The sequence below is a fragment of the Dendrobates tinctorius genome, unplaced genomic scaffold, assembly GCF_039654945.1.
Source record: "Dendrobates tinctorius isolate UK_male_01 unplaced genomic scaffold, ASM3965494v1 ptg000393l, whole genome shotgun sequence".
NCBI lineage: Eukaryota > Metazoa > Chordata > Amphibia > Anura > Dendrobatidae > Dendrobates > Dendrobates tinctorius.
The window spans coordinates 1,220,985-1,244,971 of record NW_027362059.1 but is presented as its reverse complement, the minus strand read 5'-3'; the positions used below and the strand labels follow the sequence as shown (position 1 = coordinate 1,244,971).

The 23,987-nt window shown below is 51.7% G+C and overlaps 1 protein-coding gene across 5 annotated transcripts in view; it reads right to left on the bottom strand.

The window, feature by feature from the left end:
- SRF (serum response factor) overlaps positions 1–23,987 on the bottom strand; it is a 38,120-nt gene that overhangs the window by 11,679 nt on the left and 2,454 nt on the right. For 4 of the 5 annotated variants that reach the window (XM_073563514.1, XM_073563513.1, XM_073563517.1 and 1 more), the window contains exon 2: positions 21,354–21,620. In XM_073563514.1, the coding sequence (XP_073419615.1) occupies positions 21,354–21,620 (267 nt within the window). Of the gene's footprint in view, positions 1–21,353; positions 21,621–23,800; positions 23,847–23,987 lie in introns of those variants that run through there. The other variant, XM_073563516.1, reaches the window with a different exon arrangement.

Below are 23,987 nucleotides of genomic sequence, written 5' to 3'. Positions count from 1 at the left end.
GAGCTGTGTCATCTATTACTGTACGGAGGAGACGAGCTGTGCCATCTATTACTGTACGGGGAGACGAGCTGTGCCATCTATTACTGTAAGCAAAATGAAGCGAGCGTGCTTCCTCAGGGCGAGTGGGTAGCTGTCACTGCTTTAGTCCACATTAAGCTATCACTTGATATTGTTGTTTTGCACCATCTATTACTGTGCAGAGAAGGCGAGCTGTGCCATCTATGACTGTGCAGATGAGAGCTGTGCCATCTATTACTGTACGGAGGAGGCGAGCTGTGTCATCTATTACTGTGCAGAGAAGGCGAGCTGTGCCATCTATTACTGTATAGAGGAGGCGAGCTGTGCCATCTATGACTGTGCAGAGAAGGCGAGCTGTGCCATCTATGACTGTGCAGATGAGAGATGTGCCATCTATTACTGTACAGAGGAGGCGAGTTGCGCCATCTATTGTGCAGAGGCGAGCTGTACCATCTATTTTTGTGCAGAGGAGACGAGCTGTGACATCTATTAAGCTGTGTTCACACACAGCTTTTTTTTTCGCGTTTTTACAAAAAATCTGCTCAAAAAACGCTTAAAAGAAGCTTCCCATTCATTTTAATGCATTTTGCACTTTTTGTGCATATTTATGCGTTTTGTACCGCAGCATGCTCATTAATTTCGCGGTAAATTCCGCATTTCTGGCAATTTTCTATGTGTCTGGGGATGTGCGGCAAAAACGCGCGTTTTCTGGGAAGGAGTCCTGTTATTATGCAGAAATTATCTGCATACGTGCGCACATAGCCTACTGTGCAGAGGAGGCAACCTGTCACAGTTCATCTGTGTATGTGGGGGGGGGGTGAGCTGTGACATGTACAGTTGTGGCCAAAAGTATTGACACCCCTGCACTTTTGTCAGATAATACTCAGTTTCTTCCTGTAAATGATTGCAAACACAAATTCTTTGTTATCTTCATTTAAATTTGTCTTAAATGAAAAAACACAAAAAGAATTGTCCTAAAGCCAAATTGGATATAATTCCGCACCAAACATAAAAAAGAGGGTGGACAAAAGTATTGGCACTGTTGGAAAAATCATGTGATGCTTCTCTAATTTGTGTAATTAACAGCACCTGTAACTTACCTGTGGCACCTAACAGGTGTTGGCAATAACTAAATCACACTTGCAGCCAGTTGACATGGATTAAAGTTGACTCAACCTCTGTCCTGTGTCCTTGTGTGTACCACATTGAGCATGGAGAAAAGAAAGAAGACCAAAGAACTGTCCGAGGACTTGAGAAACCAAATTGTGAGGAAGCATGAGCAATCTCAAGGCTACAAGTCCATCTCCAAAGACCAGAATGTTCCTGTGTCTACCGTGCGCAGTGTCCTCAAGAAGTGTAAAGCCCATGGCACTGTGGCTAACCTCCCTAGATGTGGCCGGAAAAGAAAAATTGACAAGAGATTTCAACGCAAGATTGTGCGGATGTTGGATAAAGAACCTCGACTAACATCCAAACAAGTTCAAGCTGCCCTGCAGTCCGAGGGTACAACAGTGTCAACCCGTACTATCCGTCGGCGTCTGAATGAAAGGGGACTGTATGGTAGGAGACCCAGGAAGACCCCACTTCTTACACCGAGACATAAAAAAGCCAGGCTGGAGTTTGCCAAAACTTACCTGAAAAAGCCTAAAACGTTTTGGAAGAATGTTCTCTGGTCAGAGGAGACAAAAGTAGAGCTTTTTGGGCAAAGGCATCAACATAGAGTTTACAGGAGAAAAAAAAGAGGCATTCAAAGAAAAGAACACAGTCCCTACAGTCAAACATGGCGGAGGTTCCCTGATGTTTTGGGGTTGCTTTTCTTCCTCTGGCACTGGACTGCTTGACCGTGTGCATGGCATTATGAAGTCTGAAGACTACCAACAAATTTTGCAGCATAATGTAGGGCCCAGTGTGAGAAAGCTGGGTCTCCCTCAAAGGTCATGGGTCTTCCAGCAGGACAATGACCCAAAACACACTTCAAAAATCACTAGAAAATGGTTTGAGAGAAAGCACTGGAGACTTCTAAGGTGGCCAGCAATGAGTCCAGACCTGAATCCCATAGAACACCTGTGGAGAGATCTAAAAATGGCAGTTTGGAGAAGGCACCCTTCAAATATCAGGGACCTGGAGCAGTTTGCCAAAGAAGAATGGTCTAAAATTCCAGCAGAGCATTGTAAGAAACTCATTGATGGTTACCGGAAGTGGTTGGTAGCAGTTATTTTGGCTAAAGGTTGTGCAACCAAGTATTAGGCTGAGGGTGCCAATACTTTTGTCCGGCCCATTTTTGGAGTTTTGTGTGAAATGATCAATGTTTTGCTTTTTGCTTCATTCTCTTTTGTGTTTTTTCATTTAAGACAAATTAAATGAAGATAATAACAAAGAATTTGTGTTTGCAATTATTTTCAGGAAGAAACAGAGTATTATCTGACAGAATTGCAGGGGTGTCAATACTTTTGGCCACAACTGTATGGTATCTAAAATTATCTCCTCTAGCCACCATGTCGTCATCATTGTGCTCACCTATGGTATCTATAATATCTCCTCTAGCCACAATATCGTCATCGTTGTGCTCACCTATGGTATCTAGAATATCTCCTATAGCCACCATGTCATCATCATTGTGCTCACCTATGGTATCTAGAATATCTCCTCTAGCCACAATATCGTCATCATTGTGCTCACCTATGGTATCTAGAATATCTCCTCTAGCCACCATGTCGTCATCATTGGGCTCACCTATGGTATCTAGAATATCTCCTCTAGCCACAATATCGTCATCATTGTGCTCACCTATGGTATCTATAATATCTCCTCTAGCCACAATATCGTCATCGTTGTGCTCACCTATGGTATCTATAATATCTCCTATAGCCACCATGTCATCATCATTGTGCTCACCTATGGTATCTATAATATCTCCTCTAGCCACAATATCGTCATCGTTGTGCTCACCTATGGTATCTATAATATATCCTCTAGCCACAATATCGTCATCGTTGTGCTCACCTATGGTATCTATAATATCTCCTATAGCCACCATGTCATCATCATTGTGCTCACCTATGGTATCTATAATATCTCCTCTAGCCACAATGTCATCATCGTTGTGCTCACCTATGGTATCTATAATATCTCCTCTAGCCACAATATCGTCATCGTTGTGCTCACCTATGGTATCTATAATATCTCCTCTAGCCACAATATCGTCATCATTGTGCTCACCTATGGTATCTAGAATATCTCCTCTAGCCACCATGTCGTCATCATTGTGCTCACCTATGGTATCTATAATATCTCCTCTAGCCACAATATCGTCATCGTTGTGCTCACCTATGGCATCTAGAATATCTCCTCTAGCCACCATGTCATCATCATTGTGCTCACCTATGGTATCTATAATATCTCCTCTAGCCACCATGTCATCATCATTGTGCTCACCTATGGTATCTAGAATATCTCCTCTAGCCACAATATCGTCATCATTGTGCTCACCTATGGCATCTAGAATATCTCCTCTAGCCACCATGTCGTCATCATTGGGCTCACCTATGGTATCTATAATATCTCCTCTAGCCACCATGTCATCATCATTGTGCTCACCTATGGTATCTATAATATCTCCTCTAGCCACCATGTCGTCATCATTGGGCTCACCTATGGTATCTAGAATATCTCCTCTAGCCACAATATCGTCATCATTGTGCTCACCTATGGCATCTAGAATATCTCCTCTAGCCACCATGTCATCATCATTGTGCTCACCTATGGTATCTAGAATATCTCCTCTAGCCACAATGTCGTCATCATTGGGCTCACCTATGGTATCTATAATATCTCCTATAGCCACCATGTCATCATCATTGTGCTCACCTATGGTATCTATAATATCTCCTCTAGCCACCATGTCATCATCACTGTGCTCACCTATGGTATCTAGAATATCTCCTCTAGCCACAATATCGTCATCATTGTGCTCACCTATGGTATCTAGAATATCTCCTCTAGCCACCATGTCGTCATCATTGGGCTCACCTATGGTATCTAGAATATCTCCTCTAGCCACAATATCGTCATCATTGTGCTCACCTATGGTATCTATAATATCTCCTCTAGCCACAATGTCGTCATCACTGGGCTCACCTATGGTATCTAGAATATCTCCTCTAGCCACAATATCGTCATCATTGTGCTCACCTATGGTATCTATAATATCTCCTCTAGCCACCATGTCATCATCATTGTGCTCACCTATGGTATCTAGAATATCTCCTCTAGCCACCATGTCGTCATCATTGTGCTCACCTATGGTATCTATACTATCTCCTCTAGCCACAATATCGTCATCGTTGTGCTCACCTATGGTATCTATAATATCTCCTATAGCCACCATGTCATCATCATTGTGCTCACCTATGGTATCTATAATATCTCCTCTAGCCACCATGTCATCATCATTGTGCTCACCTATGGTATCTATAATATCTCCTCTAGCCACAATATCGTCATCGTTGTGCTCACCTATGGTATCTAGAATATCTCCTCTAGCCACAATGTCGTCATCATTGGGCTCACCTATGGTATCTAGAATATCTCCTCTAGCCACAATATCGTCATCATTGTGCTCACCTATGACATCTAGAATATCTCCTCTAGCCACCATGTCATCATTGTGCTCACCTATGGTATCTAGAATATCTCCTCTAGCCACAATGTCATCATCATTGGGCTCACCTATGGTATCTATAATATCTCCTCTAGCCACAATGTCGTCATCATTGGGCTCACCTATGGTATCTAGAATATCTCCTCTAGCCACAATATCGTCATCATTGTGCTCACCTATGGTATCTATAATATCTCCTCTAGCCACCATGTCATCATCATTGTGCTCACCTATGGTATCTAGAATATCTCCTCTAGCCACCATGTCGTCATCATTGTGCTCACCTATGGCATCTATAATATCTCCTCTAGCCACCATGTCATCATTGGGCTCACCTATGGTATCTAGAATATCTCCTCTAGCCACAATATCGTCATCATTGTGCTCACCTATGGTATCTATAATATCTCCTCTAGCCACGATGTCATCATCATTGTGCTCACCTATGGTATCTAGAATATCTCCTCTAGCCACCATGTCATCATCATTGTGCTCACCTATGGTATCTATAATATCTCCTACAGCCACAATATCGTCATCATTGTGCTCACCTATGGTATCTATAATATCTCCTATAGCCACAATGTCGTCATCATTGTGCTCACCTATGGTATCTATAATATCTCCTCTAGCCACAATATCGTCATCGTTGTGCTCACCTATGGTATCTAGAATATCTCCTCTAGCCACAATATCGTCATCATTGTGCTCACCTATGGTATCTAGAATACCTCCGCTAGCCACAATATCGTCATCATTGTGCTCACCTATGGTATCTAGAATACCTCCTCTAGCCACAATATCGTCATCATTGTGCTCACCTATGGTATCTAGAATACCTCCTCTAGCCACCATGTCGTCATCATTGTGCTCACCTATGGTATCTATAATATCTCCTCTAGCCACAATATCGTCATCATTGTGCTCACGTATGGTATCTAGAATATCTCCTCTAGCCACAATATCGTCATCATTGTGCTCACGTATGGTATCTAGAATATCTCCTCTAGCCACAATATCGTCATCATTGTGCTCACCTATGGTATCTATAATATCTCCGCTAGCCACAATATCGTCATCATTGGGCTCACCTATGGTATCTAGAATACCTCCTCTAGCCACCATGTCATCATTGTGCTCACCTATGGTATCTATAATATCTCCGCTAGCAACAATATCGTCATCATTGTGCTCACCTATGGTATCTATAATATCTCCTATAGCCACAAAATCGTCATCGTTGTGCTCACCTATGGTATCTATAATATCTCCTATAGCCACAATATCGTCATCATTGTGCTCACCTATGGTATCAATATCTCCTATAGCCACAATGTCGTCATCATTGTGCTCACCTATGGTATCTATAATATCTCCGCTAGCCACAATATCGTCATCATTGTACTCACCTATGGTATCTAGAATATCTCCTCTAGCCACCATGTCGTCATTGTGCTCACCTATGGTATCTATAATATCTCCGCTAGCAACAATATCGTCATCATTGTGCTCACGTATGGTATCTATAATATCTCCGCTAGCAACAATATCGTCATCATTGTGCTCACCTATGGTATCTATAATATCTCCTCTAGCCACCATGTCATCATCATTGTGCTCACCTATGGTATCTAGAATATCTCCTCTAGCCACCATGTCGTCATCATTGTGCTCACCTATGGTATCTATACTATCTCCTCTAGCCACAATATCGTCATCGTTGTGCTCACCTATGGTATCTATAATATCTCCTATAGCCACCATGTCATCATCATTGTGCTCACCTATGGTATCTATAATATCTCCTCTAGCCACCATGTCATCATCATTGTGCTCACCTATGGTATCTATAATATCTCCTCTAGCCACAATATCGTCATCGTTGTGCTCACCTATGGTATCTAGAATATCTCCTCTAGCCACAATGTCGTCATCATTGGGCTCACCTATGGTATCTAGAATATCTCCTCTAGCCACAATATCGTCATCATTGTGCTCACCTATGACATCTAGAATATCTCCTCTAGCCACCATGTCATCATTGTGCTCACCTATGGTATCTAGAATATCTCCTCTAGCCACAATGTCATCATCATTGGGCTCACCTATGGTATCTATAATATCTCCTCTAGCCACAATGTCGTCATCATTGGGCTCACCTATGGTATCTAGAATATCTCCTCTAGCCACAATATCGTCATCATTGTGCTCACCTATGGTATCTATAATATCTCCTCTAGCCACCATGTCATCATCATTGTGCTCACCTATGGTATCTAGAATATCTCCTCTAGCTACCATGTCGTCATCATTGTGCTCACCTATGGCATCTATAATATCTCCTCTAGCCACCATGTCATCATTGGGCTCACCTATGGTATCTAGAATATCTCCTCTAGCCACAATATCGTCATCATTGTGCTCACCTATGGTATCTATAATATCTCCTCTAGCCACCATGTCATCATCATTGTGCTCACCTATGGTATCTAGAATATCTCCTCTAGCCACCATGTCATCATCATTGTGCTCACCTATGGTATCTATAATATCTCCTACAGCCACAATATCGTCATCATTGTGCTCACCTATGGTATCTATAATATCTCCTATAGCCACAATGTCGTCATCATTGTGCTCACCTATGGTATCTATAATATCTCCTCTAGCCACAATATCGTCATCGTTGTGCTCACCTATGGTATCTAGAATATCTCCTCTAGCCACAATATCGTCATCATTGTGCTCACCTATGGTATCTAGAATACCTCCGCTAGCCACAATATCGTCATCATTGTGCTCACCTATGGTATCTAGAATACCTCCTCTAGCCACAATATCGTCATCATTGTGCTCACCTATGGTATCTAGAATACCTCCTCTAGCCACCATGTCGTCATCATTGTGCTCACCTATGGTATCTATAATATCTCCTCTAGCCACAATATCGTCATCATTGTGCTCACGTATGGTATCTAGAATATCTCCTCTAGCCACAATATCGTCATCATTGTGCTCACGTATGGTATCTAGAATATCTCCTCTAGCCACAATATCGTCATCATTGTGCTCACGTATGGTATCTAGAATATCTCCTCTAGCCACAATATCGTCATCATTGTGCTCACCTATGGTATCTATAATATCTCCTCTAGCCACAATATCGTCATCATTGTGCTCACGTATGGTATCTAGAATACCTCCTCTAGCCACAATATCGTCATCATTGTGCTCACGTATGGTATCTAGAATATCTCCTCTAGCCACAATATCGTCATCATTGTGCTCACCTATGGTATCTAGAATACCTCCTCTAGCCACCATGTCATCATTGTGCTCACCTATGGTATCTATAATATCTCCGCTAGCAACAATATCGTCATCATTGTGCTCACCTATGGTATCTATAATATCTCCTATAGCCACAAAATCGTCATCGTTGTGCTCACCTATGGTATCTATAATATCTCCTATAGCCACAATATCGTCATCATTGTGCTCACCTATGGTATCAATATCATCTCCTATAGCCACAATGTCGTCATCATTGTGCTCACCTATGGTATCTATAATATCTCCGCTAGCCACAATATCGTCATCATTGTACTCACCTATGGTATCTAGAATATCTCCTCTAGCCACCATGTCGTCATTGTGCTCACCTATGGTATCTATAATATCTCCGCTAGCAACAATATCGTCATCATTGTGCTCACGTATGGTATCTATAATATCTCCGCTAGCAACAATATCGTCATCATTGTGCTCACCTATGGTATCTATAATATCTCCTATAGCCACAATGTCGTCATCATTGTGCTCACCTATGGTATCTAGAATATCTCCTCTAGCCACCATGTCATCATCATTGTGCTCACCTATGGTATCTAGAATACCTCCTCTAGCCACCATGTCGTCATTGTGCTCACCTATGGTATCTATAATATCTCCGCTAGCAACAATATCGTCATCATTGTGCTCACGTATGGTATCTATAATATCTCCGCTAGCAACAATATCGTCATCATTGTGCTCACCTATGGTATCTATAATATCTCCGCTAGCCACAATATCGTCATCATTGTGCTCACCTATGGTATCTAGAATATCTCCTCTAGCCACCATGTCGTCATTGTGCTCACCTATGGTATCTATAATATCTCCGCTAGCAACAATATCGTCATCATTGTGCTCACCTATGGTATCTATAATATCTCCTCTAGCCACAATATCGTCATCGTTGTGCTCACCTATGGTATCTATAATATCTCCTATAGCCACAACATCGTCATCATTGTGCTCACGTATGGTATCTATAATATCTCCTATAGCCACCATGTCGTCATCATTGTGCTCACCTATGGTATCTATAATATCTCCTCTAGCCACAATATCGTCATCATTGTGCTCACCTATGGTATCTATAATATCTCCTCTAGCCACCATGTCGTCATCATTGTGCTCACGTATGGTATCTAGAATATCTCCTCTAGCCACAATATCGTCATCATTGTGCTCACGTATGGTATCTAGAATATCTCCTCTAGCCACAATATCGTCATCATTGTGCTCACCTATGGTATCTAGAATATCTCCTCTAGCCACCATGTCGTCATCATTGGGCTCACCTATGGTATCTAGAATATCTCCTCTAGCCATGTCGTCATCGTTGTGCTCACCTATGGTATCTAGAATACCTCCTCTAGCCACCATGTCATCATTGGGCTCACCTATGGTATCTAGAATATCTCCGCTAGCAACAATATCGTCATCATTGTGCTCACCTATGGTATCTAGAATATCTCCTCTAGCCACCATGTCATCATTGTGCTCACCTATGGTATCTATAATATCTCCTATAGCCACAATATCGTCATCATTGTGCTCACCTATGGTATCTATAATATCTCCGCTAGCAACAATATCGTCATCATTGTGCTCACCTATGGTATCTATAATATCTCCGCTAGCAACAATATCGTCATCATTGTGCTCACCTATGGTATCTATAATATCTCCTCTAGCCACCATGTCATCATCATTGGGCTCACCTATGGTATCTTGAATATCTCCTCTAGCCACGCGTGTAGTGTCCTCCTGGGAGATCTGAGTTAGGTGATCTTTACTTACTGTGAATCGCAGATCTGACTGTTTTGTTCCACATATGAAATGGACGCTTTGGCGCTGAAGAGGTTAACTATGCTGTTAGAGACATGCAGCTCCATCTCACAGCTGCTACTGACCTTCTCGTTTTCTCTATCAAATCTGGCCAGACTTTCTCATCCCCGCCTGTGAAAGTTTACTTCCTGGCTTGCTGGAGTTGATGTGCTGAAGTTGGGAGTTCGTAGCTGCTGCTGGAGATTGTTGCCTGCTGTTTTTGTGTGTATGCTTTCTCCATTATTCTATTCCCAGTTTGTTAGTACCTTCCTGTCCTTCCCTTTATTCCTCTCTACCCTTGGTGAGCATTTTTGTATGCAAATTGCTTTGTTATCCCTTTTGTCTGACGTGTTTATGCACGAACATTTTTGTCCCAGGCCTCCTGGAGGAGGGGACTGCTTAGGACATTAACAGGAGCAAAGTAAGGTCAGAGACTCAGGCCTCTCTACCTTCAAGAGTACCCCTGGTACAGGCATAGTTAGAGTCCCAGTTCTAGGGACAATTTGAGGCCCTCTTCCTTACCGAAGACCGTCTCAACACAACACTATGTCGTCACTCCTGTATCAATAGTAATGTCTCTATACACACTATTGCTAAAATATGTTATTCTGAGCACAAGATCCAGTGGATCCCATCAAGAAATATCTCTAGTCTACATAACTTTTGGACTAGGCATTTACCCACTATATGGAATGTGACCTTTACTTCCAGGGAATTACCCTGTGTAGGGCAAGCATTTTCCTTAGTCTGTCCCCTTTTTCCCCCTCCTCATAACTAGCACTTATACCTACTGTGGGGGAAATAAGTATTTGATCCCTTGCCGATTTTGTAAATTTGCTCACTGACAAAGCCATGAACAGTCTATAATTTTAAGGGTAGGTTAATTTTAACAATGAGAGCTAGAATATCAAAAATAAAATCCAGAAAATCACATTGTATAAATTATATACATTTATTTGCACTTTGTTCTGGCTCCTACAGACCAATTAGACGCAGTAAAGGCTTACAATCCTGCAGTGCCCGCAAGGTCAAGAAGGCGCATGTGCAGCCTATCTGAAGTTTCCTTCACCGTACAGGCAATGGCCTTCCTGGTGCAGAACACGCATGCGCCAGTATGTGATCTCACAAGGAGGCTCTTGGCCGCCTCCTTGCCACGTATGCACAAAACAAAGTCCTGACAGGGAGATTTCTGCCCCATCTTGCAGTCATGTGACCTCCACTTCCAGCAGCTTGTTTCTTTTTGCATTCTTGGGGGTCTTTCCTGTACTCTCCCATAATCCCTCTTGGTACCCTATATGCATAGGGTCTTTCCCGCACTCCCCATGATCCATCTCAGCATCTTAAACACATTGGGTCTTTCCCGCACTTCCCCATGTTCCACCTTGACACATTATATGTGTGGGGTTTTTCACGTACTCCCTATGATCCACCTCAGCACCTTATATGCGTGGGGTCCTTCCTGTACTCCCCCCCCCCCCCCCATAAGATCCACCTCGGCACATATGCATGGGGTCCTTCCTGTACTCCCACATGATCCCTCTCGGCATCTTGTACGCATGGGGTCCTTCCTGTACTCCCACATGATCCCTCTCGGCATCTTGTACGCATGGGGTCCTTCCTGTACTCCCACATGATCCTTCTCGGCATCTTGTACGCATGGGGTCCTTCCTGTACTCCCACATGATCCCTCTCGGCATCTTGTACGCATGGGGTCCTTCCTGTACTCCCACATGATCCCTCTCGGCATCTTGTACGCATGGGGTCCTTCCTGTACGCCCCATGGTCCTCCTCAGCACATTACACACATGGGGTCCTTCTTGTACTTCCCCATGATCCATCTCGGCACATTACATGTGTGGGGTCCTTCTTGTACTCCCCCCCCCCCCATAATCCACCTCGGCACATTACACACGTGGGGTCCTTCTTGTACCCCCCCCCCCACCATGATCCACCTCGGCACATTACACACGTGGGGTCCTTCTGGTACTCCCAACCCCCCCCCCCCCCCATGATCCACCTCGGCACATTACACGTGTGGGGTCCTTCTTGTACTCCACCCCCCCCATGATCCACCTCGGCACATTACATGTGTGGGGTCCTTCTTGTACTCCACCCCCCCCCCCCATGATCCACCTCGGCACATTACACGTGTGAGGTCATTCTTGTACCCCCCACCCCAATGATCCACCTCGGCACATTACACGTGTGGGGTCATTCTTGTACCCCCCCCCAATGATCCACCTCGGCACATTACACACGTGGGGTCCTTCTTGTACCCCCCCCCCCCCATGATCCACCTCGGCACATTACGCACGTGGGGTCCTTCTTGTAATTCCCGATGAACCACCTCGGCACATTACATGTGTGGGGTCCTTCTTGTACCCCCCCATGATCCACCTCGGCACATTACATGTGTGGGGTCCTTCTTGTACCCCCCCCCCCCCCATGATCCACCTCGGCACATTACACGCGTGGGGTCCTTCTTGTACCCCCTCCCCCCATGATCCACCTCGGCACATTGCACGCGTGGGGTCCTTCTTGTACCCCCCCCCCATGATCCACCTCGGCACATTACACGCGTGGGGTCCTTCTTGTACCCCCCCCCCCATGATCCACCTCGGCACAATACACGTGCGGGGTCATTCTTGTACCCCCCCCCCCCCCATGATCCACCTCGGCACATTACACGTGTGGGGTCATTCTTGTACCCCCCCATGATCCACCTCGGCACATTACACGTGTGGGGTCATTCTTGTACCCCCCCCCCAATGATCCACCTCGGCACATTACACGTGTAGGGTCCTTCTTGTACCCCCCCCAATGATCCACCTCGGCACATTACACGCGTGGGGTCCTTCTTGTACCCCCTCCCCCCATGATCCACCTCGGCACATTGCACGCGTGGGGTCCTTCTTGTACCCCCCCCCCCCATGATCCACCTCGGCACATTACACGCGTGGGGTCCTTCTTGTACCCCCCCCATGATCCACCTCGGCACAATACACGTGCGGGGTCATTCTTGTACCCCCCCCCCCCCCATGATCCACCTCGGCACATTACACGTGTGGGGTCATTCTTGTACCCCCCCATGATCCACCTCGGCACATTACACGTGTGGGGTCATTCTTGTACCCCCCCCCCAATGATCCACCTCGGCACATTACACGTGTAGGGTCCTTCTTGTACCCCCCCCAATGATCCACCTCGGCACATTACACGCGTGGGGTCCTTCTTGTACCCCCCCCATGATCCACCTTGGCACATTACACGTGTGGGGTCCTTCTTGTAACTCCCCCCCCCCCATGATCCACCTCGGCACATTACGCGCGTGGGGTCCTTCTTGTAATTCCCGATGAACCACCTCGGCACATTACATGTGTGGGGTCCTTCTTGTACCCCCCCCCCCATGATCCACCTCGGCACATTACGCACGTGGGGTCCTTCATGTAATTCCCGATGAACCACCTCGGCACATTACATGTGTGGGGTCCTTCTTGTACCCCCCCATGATCCACCTCGGCACATTACATGTGTGGGGTCCTTCTTGTACCCCCCCCCCATGATCCACCTCGGCACATTACACGTGTGAGGTCATTCTTGTACCCCCCCACCCCCATGATCCACCTCGGCACATTACACGCGTGGGGTCCCTCTTGTACCCCCCCATGATCCACCTCAGCACATTACACGCGTGGGGTCCCTCTTGTACCCCCCCATGATCCACCTCAGCACATTACACGCGTGGGGTCCTTCTTGTACCCCCCCCCCCATGATCCACCTCGGCACATTACACGCGTGGGGTCCTTCTTGTACCCCCCCCCCCCCCCATGATCCACCTCGGCACATTACACGCGTGGGGTCCTTCTTGTACCCCCCCCCCCCCCATGATCCACCTCGGCACATTACACGTGTGGGGTCATTCTTGTACCCCCCCCATGATCCACCTCGGCACATTACACGTGTGGGGTCATTCTTGTACCCCACCCCCCCCCCCATGATCCACCTCGGCACATTACACGTGTGGGGTCATTCTTGTGCCCCACCCCCCCCCCCATGATCCACCTCGGCACATTACACGTGTGGGGTCATTCTTGTACCCCCCCCATGATCCACCTCGGCACATTACACGTGTGGGGTCATTCTTGTACCCCCCCGCATGATCCACCTCGGCACAATACACGTGCGGGGTCATTCTTGTACCCCGCCCCCATGATCCACCTCGGCACATTACACGTGCGGGGTCATTCTTGTACCCCCCCCCCCCATGATCCACCTCGGCACATTACACGTGTGGGGTCCTTCTTGTACCCCCCCAATGAGCCACCTCGGCACATTACACACGTAGGGTCCTTCTTGTAACCCCCCCCCCCCCCCCCATGATCCACCTCGGCACATTACGCAAGTGGGGTCCTTCTTGTAATTCCCCATGATCCACCTCGGCACATTACACGTGTGGGGTCCTTCTTGTACCCCCCCCCCCATGATCCACCTCGGCACATTACACGCGTGGGGTCCTTCTTGTACCCCCCCCCCATGATCCACCTCGGCACATTACACGCGTGGGGTCCTTCTTGTACCCCCCCCATGATCCACCTCGGCACATTACACGCGTGGGGTCCTTCTTGTACCCCCCCCCCCCCAATGATCCACCTCGGCACATTACATGTGTGGGGTCCCTCTTGTACCCCCCCCCCATGATCCACCTTCCCCATGATCCACCTTCGGCACATTACATGTGTGGGGTCCATCTTGTACCCCCCCCCCCATGATCCACCTTCGGCACATTACACGCGTGGGGTCCTTCTTGTCCCCCCCCCCCCCAAAATGATCCACCTCGGCACATTGCATGTGTGGGGTCCCTCTTGTACCCCCCCCCCCCCATGATCCACCTCGGCACATTGCATGTGTGGGGTCCCTCTTGTACCCCCCCCATGATCCACCTCGGCACATTACATGTGTGGGGTCCTTGTACCCCCCCCCATGATCCACCTCGGCACATTACACGCGTGGGGTCCTTCTTGTACCCCCCCCCATGATCCACCTCGGCACATTACACGCGTGGGGTCCTTCTTGTACCACCCTATGATCCACCTCGGCACATTACACGTGTGGGGTCCTTCTTGTATCCCCCCTCCCCCATGATCCACCTCAGCACATTACAGAAGTGGGGTCCTTCTCGTACTTCCCCATGATCCACCTCGGCACATTACGTGTGGGGTCCTTCTCGTACCCCCCCCCCCCCCAATGATCCACCTCTGCACATTACGCGCGTGGGGTCCTTCTTGTAATTCCTGATGAACCACCTCGGCATATTACGCGCGTGGGGTCCTTCTTGTACCCCCCCCCCCATGATCCACCTCGGCACATTACGCGCGTGGGGTCCTTCTTGTAATTCCTGATGAACCACCTCGGCATATTACACGCGTGGGGTCCTTCTTGTACCCCCTCCCCCCATGATCCACCTCGGCACATTGCACGCGTGGGGTCCTTCTTGTACCCCCCCCCCCCCCATGATCCACCTCGGCACATTACACGCGTGGGGTCCTTCTTGTACCCCCCCCCCCCACCCCCCCATGATCCACCTCGGCAGAATACACGTGCGGGGTCATTCTTGTACCCCCCCCCCCCCATGATCCACCTCGGCACATTACACGTGTGGGGTCATTCTTGTACCCCCCCATGATCCACCTCGGCACATTACACGTGTGGGGTCATTCTTGTACCCCACCCCCAATGATCCACCTCGGCACATTACACGTGTAGGGTCCTTCTTGTACCCCCCCCAATGATCCACCTCGGCACATTACACGCGTGGGGTCCTTCTTGTACCCCCCCCCCATGATCCACCTCGGCACATTACACGTGTGGGGTCCTTCTTGTAACTCCCCCCCCCCCCCCCCATGATCCACCTCGGCACATTACGCGCGTGGGGTCCTTCTTGTAATTCCCGATGAACCACCTCGGCACATTACATGTGTGGGGTCCTTCTTGTACCCCCCCCCCCCCCCCCCATGATCCACCTCGGCACATTACGCACGTGGGGTCCTTCATGTAATTCCCGATGAACCACCTCGGCACATTACATGTGTGGGGTCCTTCTTGTACCCCCCCATGATCCACCTCGGCACATTACATGTGTGGGGTCCTTCTTGTACCCCCCCCATGATCCACCTCGGCACATTACACGTGTGAGGTCATTCTTGTACCCCCCCCCACCCCCATGATCCACCTCGGCACATTACACGTGTGGGGTCATTCTTGTACCCCCCCCACGATCCACCTCGGCACATTACACGCGTGGGGTCCCTCTTGTACCCCCCCATGATCCACCTCAGCACATTACACGCGTGGGGTCCCTCTTGTACCCCCCCATGATCCACCTCAGCACATTACACGCGTGGGGTCCTTCTTGTAACCCCCCCCCCCCCCCCCCATGATCCACCTCGGCACATTACACGCGTGGGGTCCTTCTTGTACCCCCCCCCCCCCCATGATCCACCTCGGCACATTACACGTGTGGGGTCATTCTTGTACCCCCCCCCCATGATCCACCTCGGCACATTACACGTGTGGGGTCCTTGTACCCCCCCCCATGATCCACCTCGGCACATTACACGCGTGGGGTCCTTCTTGTACCCCCCCCCCCCCCCATGATCCACCTCGGCACATTACATGTGTGGGGTCCTTGTACCCCCCCCCATGATCCACCTCGGCACATTACACGCGTGGGGTCCTTCTTGTACCCCCCCCCCCCATGATCCACCTCGGCACATTACACGCGTGGGGTCCTTCTTGTACCACCCTATGATCCACCTCGGCACATTACACGTGTGGGGTCCTTCTTGTATCCCCCCTCCCCCATGATCCACCTCAGCACATTACAGAAGTGGGGTCCTTCTCGTACTTCCCCATGATCCACCTCGGCACATTACGTGTGGGGTCCTTCTCGTCCCCCCCAATGATCCACCTCTGCACATTACGCGCGTGGGGTCCTTCTTGTAATTCCTGATGAACCACCTCGGCATATTACGCGCGTGGGGTCCTTCTTGTACCCCCCCCCCCCCCCCATGATCCACCTCGGCACATTACGCGCGTGGGGTCCTTCTTGTACCCCCCCCCCCCCCCATGATCCACCTCGGCACATTACATGTGTGGGGTCCTTCTTGTACCCCCCCCCAATGATCCCACCTTGGCACATTACACACGTGGGGTCCTTCATTGGTAAAGTCGCCATGGTCCAGTCACAATCCAGGAATTAGAATATTAACATGAGAGGCTGGTCCAGAAATCTGATCTGCAGGTTAAACCTATAAATTAGGCCCATACACAAAGTAAGATGTTCACAGACTGAGGGACAGCCAAGCTGGTGTGAGCCATTCCATATTCATCCCCCCCCCAGGGAGCAGGACACCAGACTGCAAGGTTTAGATATCTCTTAAGCTTTGTCCTTTTATTTTATTACTGTTTTTGCATATTTGTCACTTTTTATTTCCATATTTTTATATCCTTTTATTGTAAGCTCTGCACCTTTCCTATTAAAGCTTAAAACGTTAATAAGTCTGAACCTTGCTGCTCTATAGAATCCACAGCCTTAGAGTGCGCTCCTGGTGATTGGCGGATAGTAGTAATATTTCCGGGTCTCATTGCCCGTGTGTTCGGTGAGTGGTGGCAGCGTGTAGGAGCGGGGTGTGTGGTCTGTGTCGGGGTGTGATTTATGCTCCATTGCAGCATAGGACAGAGGGTGAATGCTGGACGGAATGAGAGGAGATGGATTAACCCTTGCAGACGCAACCCCAAGTCATGTGCTGAAAAGCGGGTACATGGCACTGCGCTACACACGCACACGGCTACAAACCCAACAAGAACCCCACAATGATGGGTGTGAGGACAGGACAGGAATACTACCAGCTCACACCTGAAATAAAGCCAGGAGGAGCCCAAACAGTGAGAAGACTCCACAGGACCCCCAAGGCAGTGAGGCCGGAGCCCCCCCAGGGAATAAAAGCAGCGTGTGGCGGATAACACCCATCAGGAACACACAGCAGGTTTTGACTATTGCTGCCCCAACCTCTGGGAGGTGCAGACTTTTAGGTTTTGGGCACTTCCAGCAGCTGGAGGTGCGGGTCCTTTGTTTGATTAGTGCCCGGAAAGCCCCTCAAAGCCCACCCTCCCCAGTCACATGATCTGACAAGGTCACACGTCCAGCACAACCTAAAAATAGAGGAGCAAAGCAGCAGCAGGAATACAGAGGACGCACGTCATTAGGGCAAGGGGGGTGCAAGAGCCAATTAGGAGGTGGGTGGATGGGTGGGGGGAGACTTACTGCTACTTCGGCACATCGCAACAGCTGGGAAGTGTGGGGGAGGGGCCATCACTGCAGGCTCCTCCCCCAGTCTGGGGACACTCACTCCCACCCTTCCTGACAACACCATGATACCAGGGAACAGTTGCACCGGTCTCAAGCAAAACTTCATCCCTGGCGCAGGTTGTAGAAGAAAACAACTCAGTGATGTAACTGGGGGAATCACACAGCGCCCCCCCGCTGCAGTCACAGCATCTGGGGGTAAAGTCAGGGCAGCAGCGGGCACCACCTGACTCCCCCACACAGGCCTGCCATTAGCCCCCAGATTCAGTGGTGGCAGCGTGGTGAATGTGATGCAGGGGGTGTGCGGTGTTTGGGGTGGGCAGTGGATGCGGAGGGTGTGCGGTGTCTGGGGTGGGCAGTGGATGCGGAGGGTGTGCGGTGTCTGGGGTGGGCAGTGGATGCGGAGGGTGTGCGGTGTCTGGGGTGGGCAGTGGATGCGGGGGGTGTGCGGTGGATGCGGAGGGTGTGCGGTGCTCGGGGTGGACAGTGGATGCGGGGGGTGTGCGGTGTCTGGGGTGGACAGTGGATGCGGGGGGTGTGCGGTGTCTGGGGTGGACAGTGGATGCGGGGGGTGTGCGGTGTCTGGGGTGGACAGTGGATGCGGGGGGTGTGCGGTGTCTGGGGTGGACAGTGGATGCGGGGGGTGTGCGGTGTCTGGGGTGGACAGTGGATGCGGGGGGTGTGCGGTGGTCGGGGTGGGCAGTGGATGCGGGGGGTGTGCGGTGGTCGGGGTGGGCAGTGCTCGGGGTGGGCAGTGGATGCGGAGGGTGCGCGGTGCTCGGGGTGGACAGCGGATGCGGGGGGTGCGCGGTGCTCGGGGTGGACAGCGGATGCGGGGGGTGCGCGGTGCTCGGGGTGGACAGCGGATGCGGGGGGTGCGCGGTGCTCGGGGTGGACAGCGGATGCGGGGGGTGCGCGGTGCTCGGGGTGGACAGCGGATGCGGGGGGTGCGCGGTGCTCGGGGTGGACGCGGTGGTCGGGGTGGACAGTGGACGTGATGGGGGGTGGACAGTGGATGCGAGGTGGGGTGCGGTGCTCGGGGTGGACAGTGGATGTGATGGGGGGGTGGACAGTGGATGCGAGGTGGGGTGCGGTGCTCGGGGTGGGCAGTGGATGCGGGGGGGGTGCGGTGCTCGGGGTGGGCAGTGGATGCAGGGGGGGGTGCGGTGGTCGGGGTGGACAGTGGATGTGATGGGGGTGTGGACAGTGGATGCGAGGTGGGGTGCGGTGCTCGGGGTGGACAGTGGATGCGATGGGGGGATGGGGTGCTCGGGGTGGGCAGTGGATGCCATGCGGGGGGTGTGCTCGGGGTGGACAGTGCATGCGGGGGGTGTGCGGTGCTCGGGGGGGGGGGGGGGGTTTGGACAGTGGATGCAGTGAGGGGGGTGTGCGGTGCTCAGGGTGGACGGTGCTCGGGGTGGACAGTGGGTGTGATGCGGGGGGGTGGACAGTGGATGCAGTGAGGGGGGTGTGCGGTGCTCAGGGTGGGCAGTGGAGCAGTGAGGGGGGTGTGTGGTGCTCGGGGGTGGACAGCGGATGCGGGGGGGGGGGGAGGTGCGGTGCTGTGCTCGGGGTGGGCAGTGGATGCAATGAGGGGGGTGTGTGGTGCTCGGGGTGGGCAGTGGATGCAATGAGGGGAGTGTGCGGTGCTCGGGGTGGGCAGTGGATGCGGGGAGTGTGCGGTGCTCGGGGTGGGCAGAGGGTGCAGTGAGGTGGGGGTGCGGTGCTCAGGATGGGCAGCAGTGTGTGTTTGCTGACAGCCCGCAGACCCTCCCCCTCCCATACAGAGACAGCTGCGTCTTATAAGGAATGCGGGGGTCCTGCCAGCAGCACTCGGCCGCTCCTTATAAGGCCACGAGGAAGAATCACAATTTTATCAATGAGAAGTGAGAGAGACGGAGCGCAGCTGCACCCGACAGGACGGGGAGGACAGGAGGACCACCTGTCCCTTGTCTGTCCCTGCACCATTCTTCACCAGTCACATGGAGGGGGAGGGGAGGCCACTGACCACCAGACGCCCCTCATTACTCACAACTTCCTGGGCAGACCTCACTAAACCTTGCCTACATTATGGCTGAGCACATGCCTGTCCTCTGCTATCAGCCGGGCTGGAGGAAGCTACAGGTCATCCCAGGTCACCAATGAACACCTACTTCTGAAGACCCCCAATGATACTGCACATCCCGTCACCGGGAACCGCACAGAACAGCAGAGTGCGGCCCCCACCCGCAGGTCACACGATCAGACTCTGTGTGGGGATATCACGGCCCGGTTACCGTCTGGTGGGCGAATCAGATGATCGGGACGTCCGCTGCTGCAGCCAGGCACAAGGTGGCCAGTCACCTGTGAGGTCAGGGGACTTTACATCTCAGTACCTCAGAGGACCCTGAGGAATGCAAGATGGACCCCGGGAAGAACCGCTAGTGAGAGGACAGACCAAGGGCCGCAGAAGATCCTGAGGGAGAGCGGGTCCGACCAGAAGACAAAGGAGCCCAATTTACACAGCAGCAATTATCAAACCAGAGGCCGAGGACCAGACCGAGGGAGCAGTGGTCAAACCAGAGGCCGAGGACCGGACCAAGGGAGCAGTGGTCAAACCAGAGGCCGAGGACCAGAGCGAGAGAGCAGCGATCAAATCAGGGGCCAAAGACCGGACCGAGGGAGCAACGGTCAAATCAGAGGCCGAGGACAGGAGCGAGAGAGCAGCGATCAAATCAGGGGCCAAAGACCGGACCGAGGGAGCAGCGGTCAAACCAGAGGCCGAGGACCGGAGCGAGAGAGCAGCGATCAAATCAGGGGCCAAAGACTGGACCGAGGGAGCAGCGCAAATCAGGAGCCAAAGACCGGACCGAGGGAGCAGCGGTCAAACCAGAGGCCGAGGACCAGACCGAGGGAGCAGCGGTCAAACCAGAGGCCGAGGACCAGACCGAGGGAGCAGCGGTCAAACCAGAGGCCGAGGACCGGACCGAGGGAGCAGCGTCAAACCAGAGGCCAAAGACGTAACAAGGCAAGACTGCAGTAAACCACACGGCAGGGGCCCGTGGACAGGCCCCGCCACACGGCAGGGCACAACATCCTCCCCCTCCAAATAAAGTATGGCATGTAGGGATACCGCTTCCATCAGGCTGACTGATGCGTCACGCGAGCACTTACCTTAGTTTCTCCGCTGCTGTCGGATTCAGACACCTGGTAGGTGAGGTCAGTCTCTTCAAATCCTGTGGCGCTCATCCGTTGGTCAGTGGAGGGGTCCGAGCGAGGGGGGGAATCCGGAGAGTTCAGACAAGTCTGTATTAATGCTTTCCCTGTCTCGCTGGTTATCATTGGCTGGAGCTTTCTTGTAGCAAAGGTGTAGACGTGTCCGGTCTCACTGGCCACCAGCAGCAGGACCTGCGTCCCAGTCAGTGTGGACAACTCATACGCCTGCGGGGAGAAGGAATGGGTTAATGAAGGAGCCTACACCTCTACCCACACCACAAACTGCAGACCCTGAGGGCTATTTGCTCCAAAAAGTTCTGACTGATCCCCAATCCCCCACCCCAAGAGTTGAGAGCAACTAATGACCCCCAATAACCTCCCATGAACCATCTCAGCACCTGCAGTCAGGCTGACCAGCTCAGGACATGGGGGTCCCAGCTCACCTCCCCCACCCGGCTGTTCTCACCTTACAACTGCATCTGTTTCTCATCTCAGGGGTCTCCTCTCCCCCAAGAGACCAGACACTTAAAACACCGTAATTAAAGGACCAGAAACTTCAGTGTGGAGGTTATAAAAGGTCAGTAGCCATATAAGACCTCCATATTACAGCTCCACCAGGATCTCTGTACAGGACATGCAGGTCGCTGTCCGAACTTCCGGATATTCATCCCATTAAGGAACACAACTGTCAGCCTCTGATAAGAGAGCAAGAGAGCGCACAGCACCGGACGACAGAAACTGAGCCTCTACAAGGGCCTGCGACTCCAAAATTCATGCCCAGAAGAAAGCGCTACATAATACCATATGTATGGGTGCCAGGCACAGACCCCACCCGGGCCAGCCTCCCACTACCCGGATCCCCACCCGGGCCAGCCGCCCACTACCCGGATCCCCGCCTCACACTACCCATATCTCCACCTCACACTAACCGGGGCCAGTCGCCCACTACCCGGATCCCCGCCTCCCCCACCCGGGGGCAGCCGCCCACTACCCGGATCCCCGCCTCCCCCACCCGGGGGCAGCCGCCCACTACCCGGATCCCCACCCGGGGGCAGTCGCCCACAGCCCGGATCCCTGCCTCCTCCACCCGGATCCCCACCTCACACTACCCGGGGGCAGCCGCCCACTACCCAGATCCCCGCCTCCCCCACCCGGGCCAGCCTCCTCGGCGTGCTTGTATACTACGTCAGAGTCCCTGCAGCTGCACGTCTCACGCACGCTGTTCCACAGCCACATCACTCGCAGGGATCGCCTGATTGCACGCTCGCTCAACACTAATCTCCATTAGTGACCATAATTACCTTAGACCAAACTGACAACTTAGAAAACAGTCACAGAGGACAGGCCTCGATGGGAGGTCACCAGTCAGGGCCTCTCCAAGGCCGTCGCTTGGAGGACAGGATTTGGTTGGACGGTGGAGTCCAGGGGCCACACAAAAGGAAAACCCTTTTAGTCAGAATAGTGTTTTCTTGGCCACAGACAGCAGCCGTCCCTGCACTCGCCCCATGACTCTCGCACTAGGACATCCGTCACGGTTCTGATGGTACCAGACATTTTTGTGGACCGAGCCGGGACACTGAAGTCATGATGGGGGCAATCATTGTATTCACTTTCTGAAGCCACACCGTGTCACATGACCAAAAGACCCTGCGCCCTGGACACAGAGCTAGATGAGGTCATGCCCCTCAAACACTGGCAGGAAAACCCCAAAACCACAGCCCCCCGAAACACAAACCCAACCAAATACACCAACTTCCCAAAATCGGAGCTGCCGCCCTGAGGGCACATCACAACGTCCTCAACATTGCTGTGTCCCCTGGGGACAAAGTGGACGTCTCCCCGAACTGCGCTCACCTTCATGATGCCCGTCTTCCCCTTGTTGAACATTGTGTAACTCCGCCGCCCCCTCCTGGACCCCCCGGTCAACCCCTCGGACCCCCACCTTCATGATGCCAGTCTTCCTCTTGCTGAACGTCATGTACCTCCGCCGCCCCCTTTCGGACCCCAGGTCACTCCAAAGACCCCTACCTTCACGATGCCTGTCTTCCCCTTGCTGAACGTCGTGCACCTCCGCCGCCCCCTCCCGAACCCCCAGTCACCCCTCGGACTCTCACCTTCATGATGCCCGTCTTCCCCTTGCTGAACATTGTGTACCTCCGCCGCCCCCTCCTGGACCCCAAGTCACCCCTCGGACCCCCACCTTCATGATGCCCGCCTTCCCCTTGCTGAACGTCATGTATCTCTGCCGCCCCCTCCTGGACCCCCGGTCACCCCTCAGACCCCCGGCACCCCCTCCCGGACCCTCACCTTCATGATGCCAGTCTTCCTCTTGCTGAACGTCGTGTACCTCCGGCGCCCTCTCCCAGACCCCCGCCGACCCCTCTAGGACCCCCGCGGACCCTCACCTTCTTCATGATGCCCGTCTTCCTCTTGCTGAACGTCGTGTACCTCCGCCGCCCCCTCCCGGACCCCCGGTCACCCCTCAGACCCCCGGCGCCCCCTCTAGGACCCCCGCGGACCCTCACCTTCATGATGCCCGTCTTCCTCTTGCTGAACGTCGTGTACCTCCACCGCCCCCTCCCGGACCCCCGG